This window comes from Lacerta agilis, chromosome 1 (genome assembly GCF_009819535.1).
Source record: "Lacerta agilis isolate rLacAgi1 chromosome 1, rLacAgi1.pri, whole genome shotgun sequence".
Classification (NCBI taxonomy): domain Eukaryota; kingdom Metazoa; phylum Chordata; class Lepidosauria; order Squamata; family Lacertidae; genus Lacerta; species Lacerta agilis.
Window position 1 is genome coordinate 116,746,665 of NC_046312.1, and position 14,391 is coordinate 116,761,055.

At 40.2% G+C, this 14,391-nt stretch overlaps 1 protein-coding gene across 8 annotated transcripts in view; it reads left to right on the forward strand.

Annotated features, from left to right (window-relative positions):
• Positions 1-14,391, forward strand: part of GULP1 (GULP PTB domain containing engulfment adaptor 1) — a 93,358-nt gene that overhangs the window by 12,824 nt on the left and 66,143 nt on the right. For 7 of the 8 annotated variants that reach the window (XM_033168522.1, XM_033168537.1, XM_033168564.1 and 4 more), the window contains exon 2: positions 5,105-5,164. The exons of the other annotated variant lie outside the window; for it this stretch is intronic. In XM_033168522.1, the coding sequence (XP_033024413.1) occupies positions 5,137-5,164 (28 nt within the window). In that variant the 5' untranslated portion in view covers positions 5,105-5,136. The remainder of the gene's footprint in view (positions 1-5,104; positions 5,165-14,391) is intronic. 8 annotated transcript variants of the gene reach the window in all.

Below are 14,391 nucleotides of genomic sequence, written 5' to 3' on the forward strand. Positions count from 1 at the left end.
CTTGTTCAAATAAGAAGACCCCACTGCAAGGTCCAGTTAAGGCCCCCGCAACTATGGGGTGCAGCGCTCATCTCGCTTTTCAGGCCGAGAGAGCCGGCCTTTGTCTGTAGACAGCTTTCCGGGTCATGTGGCCAGCATAACTAAACCGCTTCTGGCACAATTGGACACATTGATGAGTGCACAGAAATGTCGTTTACCTTCCTGCCGGAGTGGTACATTATTTATTTACTTTCCAACTGCTAGGTTGGCAGGAGCTGGGACAGAGCAACAGGAGTTCACTTGGTTGTGAGGATTCGAACCGCCAACCTTCTGGTCATCAAGCCCAAGGGGCTCAGTGGTTTAGACCACAGCATGACCCGCGACCCTGCTTCATAATGTTAGTGGCCCACCCAGTAGAGCATCCTCTTCCAACTAGATGCCTTTGGGAGCCCACAAGCAGGACTTAAGTGCAACAGCACTCTATTCTCCTGCAGTTTCCAGCAACTTATATTCAGAAGCATATATCCTCTGAACATGGAGTCAGAGCATAACTGTCATGACTAGTAGGCATTGATAGTCTTATCCTTCACCAAATTTGTCTAAAGTCATCCAAGTTGGTAGTTATCCCTGCCTCTTATGTAAACGAATTCCATAGTTGAACTCTGCACTGTGTACTTTCTTTTGGCTGTCCTGAATGTTCCAACATTCAGCTTCATGGGATTACTTTGAATTCTAGTTTTACAAGAGAGGGAGCAAAACTTTTCCTTATCCAAAGTTTTCACATCATGCATAATTGTATACATTTCTATCATGTCTCCCCTTACTTGGATTATCTCTAAACTAAAATTCCCCAGATGTGTTAACGTTGCCTCATAGGGGAGTTGATGTATTGCCTTGGTCATTTTACTTGCCATTGACTGAATATTTTCCAACTCTACAATACCCTTGTTGAAGTGAGGTGAGCAGAACTGTACAAAGTGTATAGTTCCAGATGTTAAAAAACACAGGTCCCTATACTGATTCTATAACCCTTCATTGAATAACTGGTGCATTCATTTCTGCTCTGTACTTCATGTTATTTAATCAGTTCCTGATCCTCTCCTCTTTTTCCATGACAGATAAGCTTATTCAGGAGTCTTTGGTGGAAGTCCAAGTGTAGTATCTCTTAACTAGCTGCATCTACTTCAGTATATATTATAATAAGGCTTCAATGTCTCTCTTCAAATTGCGATGTCACAAGGACGATTCTAGAATATTATAAGCTGCTATCAGTTCAGAGCAATTTTCTATCACCCATTTTTTCTCTCACACACACGTCAGATGCCTTCCATATTCCATGCCTCCTGGAATATAATTAACTTGCTCGTTTCCTGTTGGAGCTTGGCATCTCCCACCCTTTTCTTTTTTAAAGTTTACAAACTAATAATTTTCTGCATACCTTGAGAATCCCCCAGTTATACTGAAGCATCCAGATTGGTTGTGGGTGGTCTCATGCCACTGCCCCGCTGGTAGACACAGGACAACTAAATGCACTACAATTTATAGCAGTTATACTTTGAACATAGTGTACTTTTAAATATTTGACTATGGTTCTATCCACAGTGCTAGAAAGGTAAAACAAAAACAGAAAAAATGCAGTCCGACTGGTTGCCTTGCTCAACTTATTCTTTTAGCCTAAACAGCTTGGGAAGTTAGTAATGTACTGTAACTTACAGATAAATGCTTATGAAGTTTTCATTGTTTCCATCTTTTTAGTAATGATTAATATCAACCGTAGGCTGTATCATAGTTCATCAGCAGAAGGCTACTTACTATCCATTTTAAACATTTCTGAGAAATCACCTTTAATTTCAATTACCAGAAACTATGAAATGGATCTTCGCTGCACGGTTTTGCAGTCATTATTGCAAAATTCATGGGGAGTTATGGAAATGTATTACGTTTCTGTTTGGTTCTTGAAAGAAGTGGTGCCTGTGTTTTTTATAAGTCACACTGCACCATGGGTTATGTAGCACTTGAGGTTTGAAACCTTTGTAGGGCAACTGTGTTTTTGAGTTTCTCTGTAGAATTTCAGCACTGGATAATCTAGTTCGGTTGAATATTGTTTTAAAGGAAACAGAATGAAAAGGCAGGAGGGTGGTTTTCGGTGAGTCAGGAAGAAATTTTGAAATAATGTCTGGGTCTGCCAAAACTTCCAAAACTTGTATATATCAGAGCTGAATTCCACTATCTATGAATTATGGCAACTGGACAATGGCTGGAGAGCAAAATTCACTCTGTGTGCATCTAGAACAAGACTTTACTACCCAGCTGCCAGGAAATCAGTGTCTTGCTCCATGCTTATGGAGTTTGTAAGGCGTGAAATTGTTTTTCCAGGGCGGACCCAGAGCTAATCTTCATAATATGAAACTGTTCCATTAAATGCTTTTTATTCAATTGTCTTGGTTGTAATGTTTTTGTGCTTGTGTATGGGAGCTGCAGTCTCTTACCTAGCGGTCTCATATCTAGTTAATTAGCTAATATGCAGCATCCCTTTTTTAAAAAAGCTCTGGTGAGACTGATTTACTAAAATAGTCATTGGAACGTGGTTCGTTTCTACATTCTGAAGAAGATATTTAATAACATTAAGTTCTGAACATTTAGAAGAGTTGCAGTGGTTATTTTGTTTCCATTCCTTAGTTTTAGATAGTGAGACAATTGTTGTGCATAGCTATTGTGCAGAAAGTGTTTGTTTGTTTTTTTGCTAAAATAGGAGTTGAAAAGGATGGACACTTTTGATGTCCAGTATTTATTACTTCATTCCATATTTTGCTGGCTGTTAATGCAATAAGGCCATGCCTCGATATGCTAAAAAAAGTTAGAAATGAATATGTTTACCAGTCAGGCCATTGTCATTTAGTGTCACATTGTATATTGCACTTAAAACACACTTAAAACATTTTATTTGCAGCTATATAGCTGAGTCCTTGCACTCACTTTTCATACACAATACAAATTTATGTAGGTGTGTGTATGGGGGGGGGAATAAATGAAGAGTGGAGGAAACTCACCACTCTCTATTTATTCCACACACACACACACACACGGGCACCCAGTGAGTTTTCCATGCTTACAGGGCTCTGGGAAGTTCCTGGGGCCTCACACATGTTTCCTAAAGGTCATTAAACAGCGGGTGGTGCTGTGGGTTAAACCACAGAGCCTGGGGCTTGCAGATGAGAAGGTCGGTGGTTTGAATCCCTGCGACGGGGTGAGCTCCCTTTGCTTCAGTCCCTGCTCCTGCCAACCTAGCAGTTTGAAAGCACGTCAGAGTGCAAGTAGATAAATAGGTACCGCTCCGGCGGGAAGGTAAACGGCATTTCCGTGCGCTGCTCTGGTTCACCAGAAGCGGCTTAGTCATGCTGGCCACATGACTTGGAAGCTGTACGCCAGCTCCCTCAGCCAGTAAAGCGAGATGAGCACCACAACTCCAGAGTCATCCGCAACTGAACCTAACGTTCAGGGATCCCTTTACCTTTACAATAATACAATCTTAGGGGATGCTTGGGGGGGGTGCGTGGAGGTGAAATGATATATAAATACTAGTGTTGTGTGTGAGTCTTTATGTGTAGTACATAAAATGTATCTTTGAATCTTGGCTTTTATTGCATGTATTATGCTGTATATCTTACAGGACATTATATGCTAGAAAATACACTTCTTATTAGGTGCCTCATTTTTATTTTTATTTTGCAACAGGAAAATGCTGTTCCATATATGATGAGTGTACTTTAACAGAAATGTATAATAAAGGTTTCCTAGTTACTTTACATGAACATAAGAGTGGGGACCAGTGTCAGGTGACCTTATGGTTCTATGGTAAGCTGGGATATTGCATTCCTTAGAGAGGTCTAATCTTAGACGTTATGTAAACTATTAAGCTAATGAATTCCTGTTATGTGCGTTCTGATTTAATTCACAAGCTTCACAAATTGTACATTATCACAGTTAAAACGATTCAATAACAATGACTTTTCAATTAAACAAAAATGTGAAAAGTACTCCAGAGGAATAAATTGATTTAGGTGCATGGTAAGTAATTTAATTGCTATTCATTTGAATAAATTTGACACTTCATTTCTTGTTGAGCTGAATGTTATACAGTATGCTCTCTGTTTTGTCCACATCGATGTTAACTGCTTGTTATTAGTTCTCATAATAGTAGCATATCTATATTATATTTACTACAGCAGTACTGTCCTATTACATAGATTGAAGCTAATCAAATGTTTAAGGGAAATTACTACTAATTATTTTGTATTAACCATTCCACATTAATAGTATCAGATCTTAAGATATCGTTACACTGAAAGATAGCGTAAATGCATAGTAGTTACTGGACTAATTTGAATGAAGCATCTTTTAAAAACATAATAATGTTTAAGTCTCCTCATTATTGGTTAGAAATATAAATAAAAATTAGATTGTTTGGTGAAAATAAAAATGTGACTGCAACTGCTAGGAAAATTAAATGACCCAAGTTCTAGATTTCTTTTGCAGCATTTTATTGCTTTTGTTAAATATGTTAAGAAAATTGGTTTTTAGCTGCCTCTGCAGTAATTCTGAATAAATCAGGAGCAATATTTCCTTTAATGATGGTGGCAATATTGAAGTGTATCCAACAAAAGTTGAGTCTCATTATCGCTTCTGCTGGATCGTGACTCATAGCAAAAGAAATCAGGGATGTGTATTTTGATTTAATAGAAAGTGTACTTTTATAGATATATGACTGTACAATATGAACAGAAATATATGATAGCTGTATAGCACACTATAACTAAATTTGGCATCGACTATGCAGCAATATACAGAATAATCCAATAGTTTATTACTTGGAAGTAAATCTAATAGAGATCAGTACAAAACTTCTTGTAATTGCTGCCTTTAAAAAAAATATCAATTTTATTAAAGGTTTTCAACCTAATATACCATAAAATTCAAACTAAACTAAGAAAGAAAGAAAGAAAGAAAGAAAGAAAGAAAGAAAGAAAGAAAGAAAGAAAATATTTTTTGAATTGTTTCTGACATGAAACTGATACCTGAAAAATCTTATTGGTAAAATTAATGTTTAATTGTATTTTTTCCCTAGATTAAATTACACACACTGGGTGATTTCTCATCATGAATCGTGCTTTTAGTAGGAAGAAAGGTAAGCAGTTTGACTTGCATTATATCAGAGCAGAAAAGGGAGGGTAACACTGAAAAGAGACACAGACCTCAAAAGTACATAGCAAAGTTATTATTAGAGGACACTGTCCAAGGAGTTTTAAGGAAAGTCTGTTCAAGGGTGATGTGCAATACTGTATCTAAACTAGAATGGTGAAGAAGTAAGTGCCACTTCTCCCCATACCCCGAGTGAAGACTCGCAAGACATGTACATGACATGAAGACCACAACTTTATTAAAACAATCCTAGCACTTGTTTTTTGAGAAATGCAGGTGGCGCTGTGGTCTAAACCACTGAGCCCCTTGGGTTTGCCGATCAGAAGGTCGGCGGTTCGAATCTCCGCGACGGGGTGAACTCCCATTGCTCTGTCCCAGCCTCCACCAATCTAGCAGTTCAAAAGCACGGCAAAAAGTGTAAGTAGATAAATAGGTACCGCTCCGGTGGGAAGGTAAACGGCGTTTCTGTGCGCTGCTCCGGTTTCGGTGTTCCTTTGTGCCAGAAGCGGCCTGTAAAGTGAGATGAGCGCCACAACCCCACAGTCATTAGTGACTGGACTTGACTGTCAGGGGTCGTTTACTTTTACCTAGCACTTGTTTTAATGTAGGTTTTATTGTCAACTCAGCATGAAGATGAGCTACCCAGCATTCAGCAGGGCAGCTCCTTCAGGTCCCAAGAACATATGGTTAGATTACTGCAATGTGTTATACGTAGGGCTGCCTCTGAAGGCGGTTCGGAAACTTCAGCCGGTGCAGAATTCAGCGGCCAGGTTGCTCACCAGAGCAAGACGGTTTGAGCATATAACACTGATCCTGGTCCAACTGCGCTGGCTACCAGTTAGTTTCCGGGCCCAATTCAAAGTGCTGGTTTTGACCTATAAAGCCTTAAACGGCTCAGGACCGCAACACCTCAAGGACCGCCTCTTCCCATATGACGCTACCAGGACCCTGAGATCATCTTCTGAGGCCCTTCTTTGTGTGTCTCCTCCTCGAGAGGTCCGGAGGGTGGCAACACGAGAACAGGGCCTTCTCTGCAGTGGCTCCCCTTCTGTGGAATGCTTTTCCCCAGGAAAGTTCGCCTGATGCCTTCATTACACACCTTTAGGCGCCAGGCAGAAACGTTCTTTTTTAACCAGGCCTTTGGTTGATCTGATTGATGCCCTATGGCCTTTTAAAATGTGGCTCTTTTTTGGGGGGGTGTTTTTGGGTTATTGGTTTTATTTTGATTTTATATATTGTGTTTTTTGTGAACCACCCTGAGACCTCTGGGAATAATAATAATAATAATAATAATAATAATAATAATAATAATATGACCAAGCACCTCTTTGAACCAGATGGCACTGTGAGTTGGTTTGATTAGATGCTCTTCAACTCAAGGTTTCTTCAGGATGCTGCCTAATACTCAAATACATCTCCATGAATAGTAACAAACATACCAGTAATTGCTTTTGGACTGCTGAGTTTGTATTTCCGGCGGGGGGGGGGGAGAGGATCCTTTTATGCTTCATTTTCTTTTCAAAGAAAATACTCCGATCTGAAGAAGTGTGCATGCACACGAAAGCTCATACCAAGAACAAACTCAGTTGGTCTCTAAGGTGCTACTGGAAAGAATTTTCTATTTTGTTTCGACTATGGCAGACCAACACAGCTACCCACCTGTAATATGAATGATATTAAATGAGGATTAGAAAACTTAAAGCAGGGTGAGTTTCTTGGTTCCGAATGGTAATGACAGCCAGGAATGCAGCCTCCCTATTCAATACCAGATGCCAGGGGTTGATCTAACTGACTTATGGTTACTAGTGCTTAAGCTTTGCTTTGGCTATGGATGAGGGTTTAAATGGTGTGTTGAAATTCTGTTGAGTCCTGGGTGATTATCGACAGTCAAATCAGCCATGAATTAATCACATGTTGTCTTGTATTCTAGTGTGCTCGCCTTGATTACAAAGATAGCAATGGCAGCCATAATCATATAAAGAGCAAAGTTCAGTGTTGAGACAGCTGTCCAAAAAGAAGAGCTAGATTGCTTAACATTGGAAGGGAGGCGATGCTCCTTTTATGAAGGCAATAATTGCTTACAGGTGACTAGATCTTGTAACGTGGAAGATATTCACAGTGACATTAAATTATAAAGGTTTGAGGTATTGGCCTATTACAGATGGCGCAGTACTGAGAAATTGCAGTCGTATGCAAACCTGAGCCACGCAGAACTCAACTGCAAGTTAAAGTTCTAAATGTAATCTCCTGAAGTTATTGCCTATTAAACATTATGGGTTGTGAATAGGTGTGCATCTCCAGACATCCAAGTTAGACCATGATTATTATTATTATTTTATGACAAGCATTTGTGAAAATAGAGAAAGTAAAAAGTTTAATGCTCTGGATGGCATAAGAAAGTTATAGACATCAGTTGCTTTTGAATGGGCTGGTAATGAAATTGCCAATTTCTAAACATACAGACTGTGTAAAGTGTGGCACATGCTCTTCCTTTTTTAGGGTATGATTCCCACAACTAAGGCAATGGAAGGCAAGAGAGAAAATAAATGGAAGCACTCGTTTATTGCCTTTAGGTTGTGAATTATGCCATTGGACTTCCAACGCGATGTCAGCAGTTCTCATCAGAATTTTGAGAATCAGAACTTTAATGTTTAGTTAGAACCGTTTCTAGTCTTCCCCTTCAACTCCGCTGGTTGACGTGTTCTGGGATTCGCAATCAAGGGTTAAATAATATCTCTGGCTTTTTAGTTAGATGAGTGAAGCCCTTTGCCGGATATGGATAGGCTCTCACTATTTAAGCTAAATTAACGTGATTGCAAGATTGGTAAGCACCAGCCCAAGTGTTGCATATTCTATATAATTTTTCATTTTATTTATCCATAATATATATGGAGGATTTATGGAATCATCGTGTCGTATATTGGCACAACATACTTTAGTTGTACAAAGTACTCAGCCTCCACTTTCATGAATAGCATAATCACCCCCCCTCCTTTTCTCTGTCATGCTTAGTAGGCTTGGCAGATGCACAATCTGAATATTATTGAGAGCATGGGAACATCCTACACTTCTAGGGCAGAATACGTTTTTGGGCCATTTGGATGGCTTGATTTCAGTTATGTGTGCGCGCATATCTGGTATCTGTCAGGGATTTGCCTTCTCCTCATGAGGAGAGCCCGGGGGGAGGCCCTACTCGTGAGGAGAGTCTGGGTGGGAGTACTCCTCGTGGGGAGAGCGGGGAAGAATATCCTGCTAGTCCCCTAACAGTCATTGGATAACTATTTTTAAAACTGAAGTGTAGCACCATACCTGTCATAAGACCTGGGCTTTCAAAGTGAATAGATCAGGCATAGGCAAACTCGGCCCTCCAGATGTTTTGGGACTACAACTCCCATCATCCGTAGCTAACAGGACCAGTGGTCAGGGATGATGGGAGTTGTAATCCCAAAACATCTGGAGGGCCGAGCTTGCCTATGCCTCGAATAGATTGTTCCATCGGCTGAATGAAATCTATAGAAAGTATATATAGAATGGCAACAACTTTTTCTCTCTTGTAGAAACTTTAGGACTTTAGGCCAACTTAGAGAGTGACAGCACTATTTGTTTAGCACAAACATCATGCTTTGGATAGAATATTCGAAGCAGCTCACACCAACCTCAGTCATCTTCAAAACGTTATCTGCAATCTTCAAAAAAATTGTATCAGTATTATAACCATAGGCCAGATGTGAGGTGTAAATTGAGGGGCGGTGACTTGCCTAAGCTACCAAGTAGGTTCATGACTTAGCTAAACTCAATAAAATAAAATTGAATTGAATGAGCTAAACCAGAGGTCAGCAACCTAAAGCCCATGGGCCGGTTCCGGCCCATGAACTTCCTGGAACTGTTCCGTGGCTGTTCCGTGGATCGGCATGTGCTTCTGTGCTTTTTCTTTTCACAGTACCATTTTTTTTCTTGCCACGGGGACCGACTTCTGGGTCAGAAGAGTGCCAGAAATAGTTTGAGCACACACCACCAAGAGGTCTGCCGGGGAGTGGACCGGCCCGGCCTCAAAAAACGTTGCCGACCCCTGAGTTAAACTATAAACCTGGGGCCTCCTGAATCACAGTTCACACTGTTAACTGTTATACTGTCAGGGACTGGGCAGAGGAAGAATGGTGGAGACCGCCCCCCCCCCAGCCTGACCCTTCCAGAGGAGAATATGAAGACAGTTCAGAATTACAACAGGGGTTTGCGGGAGGTCACAACTCAGAAGAAGATGCGGGGGGAAAGTTGGGAAATAATGGGAGAGGAGGAGGAAGAGCTGGAGCAGCTGGCTGACATGTTATGACTAGAAAGCATTCCAGACCCACCATCTCCCAGAACCCGGCAAGCCTTAAAAGTAAGAGAGCAAAGAGATCAAAGACAGATGGCCCCAAGCGGCAACCGTAGAGGGGGTGGTGCTGTTGACAAATGAGGAAGTGGGAGAGATGGGGGGAGGTGGAGATTTACTCGAGACAATGCCATTATTCCAAGAGGCTGCACTCCCAAGCCTCTCTCTGTAAATAATGGGGGGTGGGGGAAGCAGATGGTAAGGACTTTTCCTTGTCTTATGCATTCCTGGCAACCTGCCATGGGAGCTGGGCCCTCTGTCGCCTGACATATACTATGCCAGCTCTCACCAACTTTCAGTTCAGAAACTAAGAAGTGGTTGACAAGGGATGCCTTTTACATTTATTCTTATACTCCTAGGCTCGAGGAGCATTTCACAGTAGGAATCGAGGTTATGAAACCAACGTGTGTGGGGGGTTTTTTTCCTCAGTTTCCTTAGCTACATATTTTTTTATGTTTGAAAATGTCAGTCAGCCCATTACTTCATTTTGCCAGTACAAGCTCCTAAGTCCTTAAAGGCTTACGGACGCCTTTGAAAACCTTGCAGCACTAAATATACAGATGAGCCAGGAATCCGATATACGATTGCCAATACTTGAATTAACAGCATTCTGTCGTTTTAATAAGCTGCCTTATAAATCCATTTATAAAGGCTGGTGTTTTATAAAGGAGGCAGATATTCTGCACAGGGAAGATAAGGCTTTCAGAATCCTGGCAAAAGAATGAACACATGTCTTTCAAGGATCGTTGCTGGGAATGCCAGCTGAATACACTTCCTTGAAAATTATTTTTAATTCTATATATATAATTGTGGAAGTTGCCCGTGCATACCTGAAGATGGAACCCTGATTTGCATCATGTAACATCAAAGTTCTGTGTTGAAAACTTGTGTTTCGTAATTCTGATTTCCCATGGTCTTGAACTGCAGAGGAAGCCTCCATGAAAACAGCAGACCCTCTGGTTCATACAGTCTCCTTCCAGAAATAGGGTACTATGGAACAATTATGATGCAGTGAACCTAGCGTGCTCACTCCAGCTGCTCAACCGCTTCGTATGTTGTCATAACACATAATCATAATGCTTGAAGAGGGGTATATACTTTATTTGTGAGTTAGCAGTCAATTTATGTCCACAGATAAAAACGTTAATTATGTGCTACAAATATCTTCCATGATGCCCTGGGAAAAAAGGGGGAATCATTTTGCTACTGTGGTTTCAAAAAGTCTATTACAATTTTAAGCACATGATGAAGGACATGTCTCAACTACTTCTCCATATAAGAGCCACCAGCAGTAATGTTCAAAATAGGGTATACCTGTAGTTGCACAGTTTGCCACATACAGGTACTTCTGTTTGGTCTGTCCAGAAATGTTCAAGCAAAAGTTGTACAAGTAAGTTGTGCAGTGGTGGGTGGGTGTTCCATGAATTTCATTGTAGGGAAGATGAGGATTCCTGTTTTGCCCATTACATGTGATTTGCGACCAGAATATAATGCATTATCCATTAGCATTATTCCAGGGCACAGTTAGATTTCAGCTGGATATGAAGGTTTTTAACTCACTCAAGGATAGAGGGTTAAGCATTTCGGTACTTCAAGAGGCAACAAACCGCGAAAGAGATTTTGCCAGTAGGTTTTCATTTATAGTATAGGGAAGTGCTGATTTGAGTAGGTCCACTGTTCGAAACTCCCATTGTTCCAGGCGCATTTTGCGACAGTTGATTTCATTAGCGCGAGCAGTTTCTGAGCTCTGGGCGCAGCATTGCGCCTAAGATTTCAGATTAAAACTGCATAGCGGAAGGAAAGGAGGACCTTTTTTTGCCTCCCCACTTCCAGCTACTCTCTGAAGAATGGAGAAGAGACCCTCTTAAGAATATTAGGGGGGCAGGCAGGGGAAGGACTACACCATGTGAAAAAGGAACATAATATTTTAGCTGCGGTTCATTCCTTTTCAGCTTTGTAACCTTGTTATAAAAAAGCCTGCCTAGACATTCCGTTGTTGCGCCCATAACCTCGGTTTAAGGTGCCATTTAGCCCCTAGTTTTCATATCTCAGTTTCTAACACTGATTAGATCATCCAGGTATTTCATATATGATCTGCTCTGCTCACACTATTGAGATTTTCCCTTACTTGTGGGTTTATGAAGATTATGAGGTCTATATGGGAAAAGTAAAGTTGGGGAGTTTATCCAGCACTGGCACAAAAAGGTTACCTACTGGTCTTCCACTGATACTGAAATCTTGCACTTCTGCTGAAGAGAAGACCTTACATGGCACAGCTATGCCATGCAGCTAACGTTTGGTGCCAAGGTGGGAATGGTGTAAGCAAAAATCCCAATGAACAGCCTCTTGTATTTCATTCTGATGTTCCACTGCAGTCAAGACAAGATTACATCTGCAAAATAAAACAACAAGCGGTATTTTAGGGACGGACCAGGTAATGCCATGAGGTTTGATGGTATTTTGCAACACTGGTGTCTAGCTTAATTGGTTTCTTTTATATCTTAATCCACAATGTTACAGCAATTTGCATTTTTTTAAAAATAGTATCGGAAAAACCTAGCCAAGTTAACTACATTTTAGTTCCACGAAGGGAGTGTTAAGTATCTACTTAAATCTCTTCCTTTGAAATGAATGAGTTTTCAAAGTGCTGCGTTTTTGTTGGATCGTGTCTGTACAGATCAATGTGGCATTTCGATATCTTGCTAGCTACTGTTTCAATTATCATCTGAGGTCCTGCTTTGAGATTTTTACCATTACGGATTTTCATGGGAAGCCAAGAATGTGGTCTGGGTGAGAAAAGCAATCATAATATTGGTTGTTTTAGAATTATTCTGTTTTGGAAAACTGCATTCTGTTTATTATTTTAAAGTTGTGAACTGTGAAACCCTGTTTAAAATTAATTTTAAGAGAAATAGGTGAAGGAACACAATTGTCCGGATGTTATTGTCAAACCCATTCATCTATTAAATTGAATACAGTCATTGAAGGATTCCTTTACATAATCTTGAATTAAACTTCTTTTTGTACTGTCTTTCCCTCGTGGTCATGAATTTCCCAGCAGTGTTTTCCTGTTGCTTTGAAAATACATTAACTCTCATAAGCTATGTCTACAGATAACCTTCCCATTTCTTAGTTATTGTGGGTTCTCCTATGCATGGCTGTTGTATATATTTAAGGGGATAGCCTTTTTCTTCTGCTGTTACAAATATCCAAATAAAAGACCAGATCATATATTATATTACACATTTTATTTTAGAAACATTTATAAATTGCCTTATGTTTTTTACATTAGAAACCATTGCAATTAACAAGCAATGCAATTAATACAAAAAAGTAGCGTAAATGCATATAAAAACAAGAATTTAGGGAATTCAAACAAATAAAAAATTCCTCTCAAAGAAATCCTGGGGAAAAGGTATGTCTTTACAAGGCAACTGAAGCAACTGGTGGTCGCTGCTTCACATGAGAGAGAAACGAAGTCCGTGGCACAGGAGCAATAGTGGGAAAATTCCTAATTTTTGAGTCACTTTCCTATGGCATTCTACAGAATGCAGTACCACAAGTAGAATTCCCTCAAATGATCTAAGTGATCTTAACTAGTCTTTACAGCAGCAGGTGGTCTTTCAAGTAAATATTCACAGTTATTTAATATAAACTCTTTCATTTGATTTCCCCTGCTGTCTAGAGGTTCTCCCCTCCCCCTTCATTTTAAGTGCTCTATTAAAGAACTTATTTTTAAAGAATGGCAGTGGTGATAGAATGAGAATGTATTTCATGACGCAATTAACTCCTGCTGTTGAAGTATAATAACCTGTCCAGGAACAAAATAGTGCAGATTTCTCGAGTGAACATAATATTACAATAGTCTCAGTCAACCTGTTAATATTCCATATTGCATTATGAAACATTTTTTTTAAAAAAATTAATTTTAGGTGACTTGGGTTTTTATTAATTTAAAATAAGAAGAAATAGATAGAGTACGCTACCCAAACCTGCAAAGCAATACAGTGGTACCTCAGGTTACAGACGCTTCAGGTTACAGACTCTGCTAACCCAGAAATAACGCTTCAGGTTAAGAACTTTGCTTCAGGATAAGAACAGAAATCGTGCTCTGGCGGCGCAGCGGCAGCGGGAGGCCCCATTAGCTAAAGTGGTGCTTCAGGTTCAGAACAGTTTCAGGTTAAGAACGGACCTCTGGAACGAATTAAGTACGTAACCAGAGGTACCACTGTAAATAAAACAAACCTGAGTACATTCAAATACATTCGTGGGAAAACAGATTTCAACAGTTCTTTGAAATTTCTCCCCAGCGTGTTGCCAGTAACTGAGTACATAACCTTTTAAATTGTATAATACTTCAGATTATGGGATATGCATTGTGGAGATTGACGTGAAAAGACGTCCTGTTAAGGAAGAAACAACTGCATAATTGAATAGACAAAGATTTTGCCTGAAGTAAAATTACCTGACCAAGTATGAAACTTTCTCGGCTTTCATTTTCCACCAGAGATGTTTGACCGCTGCACAGAAAACCAGTAGGGGTGGAGAGATAAGTGTTGAAGCAGAAATGGACCTCCCCTCCTCATAATAGCAGCAGCCCGTCAACAGGGACAAAAGGGAACAGATAGAGCAGGCATGTCCAAAGTCCATTTTGGGGGCCTAATTTGGCCCCCCGGCCCGTCTTATCTGGCCCCTGTGGCAGTTTATTTATTGGGGTCAAATCCTTTAAAAAGTTCAATAAGTTGAATCCTGAAAAAGCTCAACAGCTGTGGGGTAAAATCGTAAGAAAAGGTTCAGCAACTTGGGTCGGCCCTCACGCATGTTCACTTCATCAAGTAGTG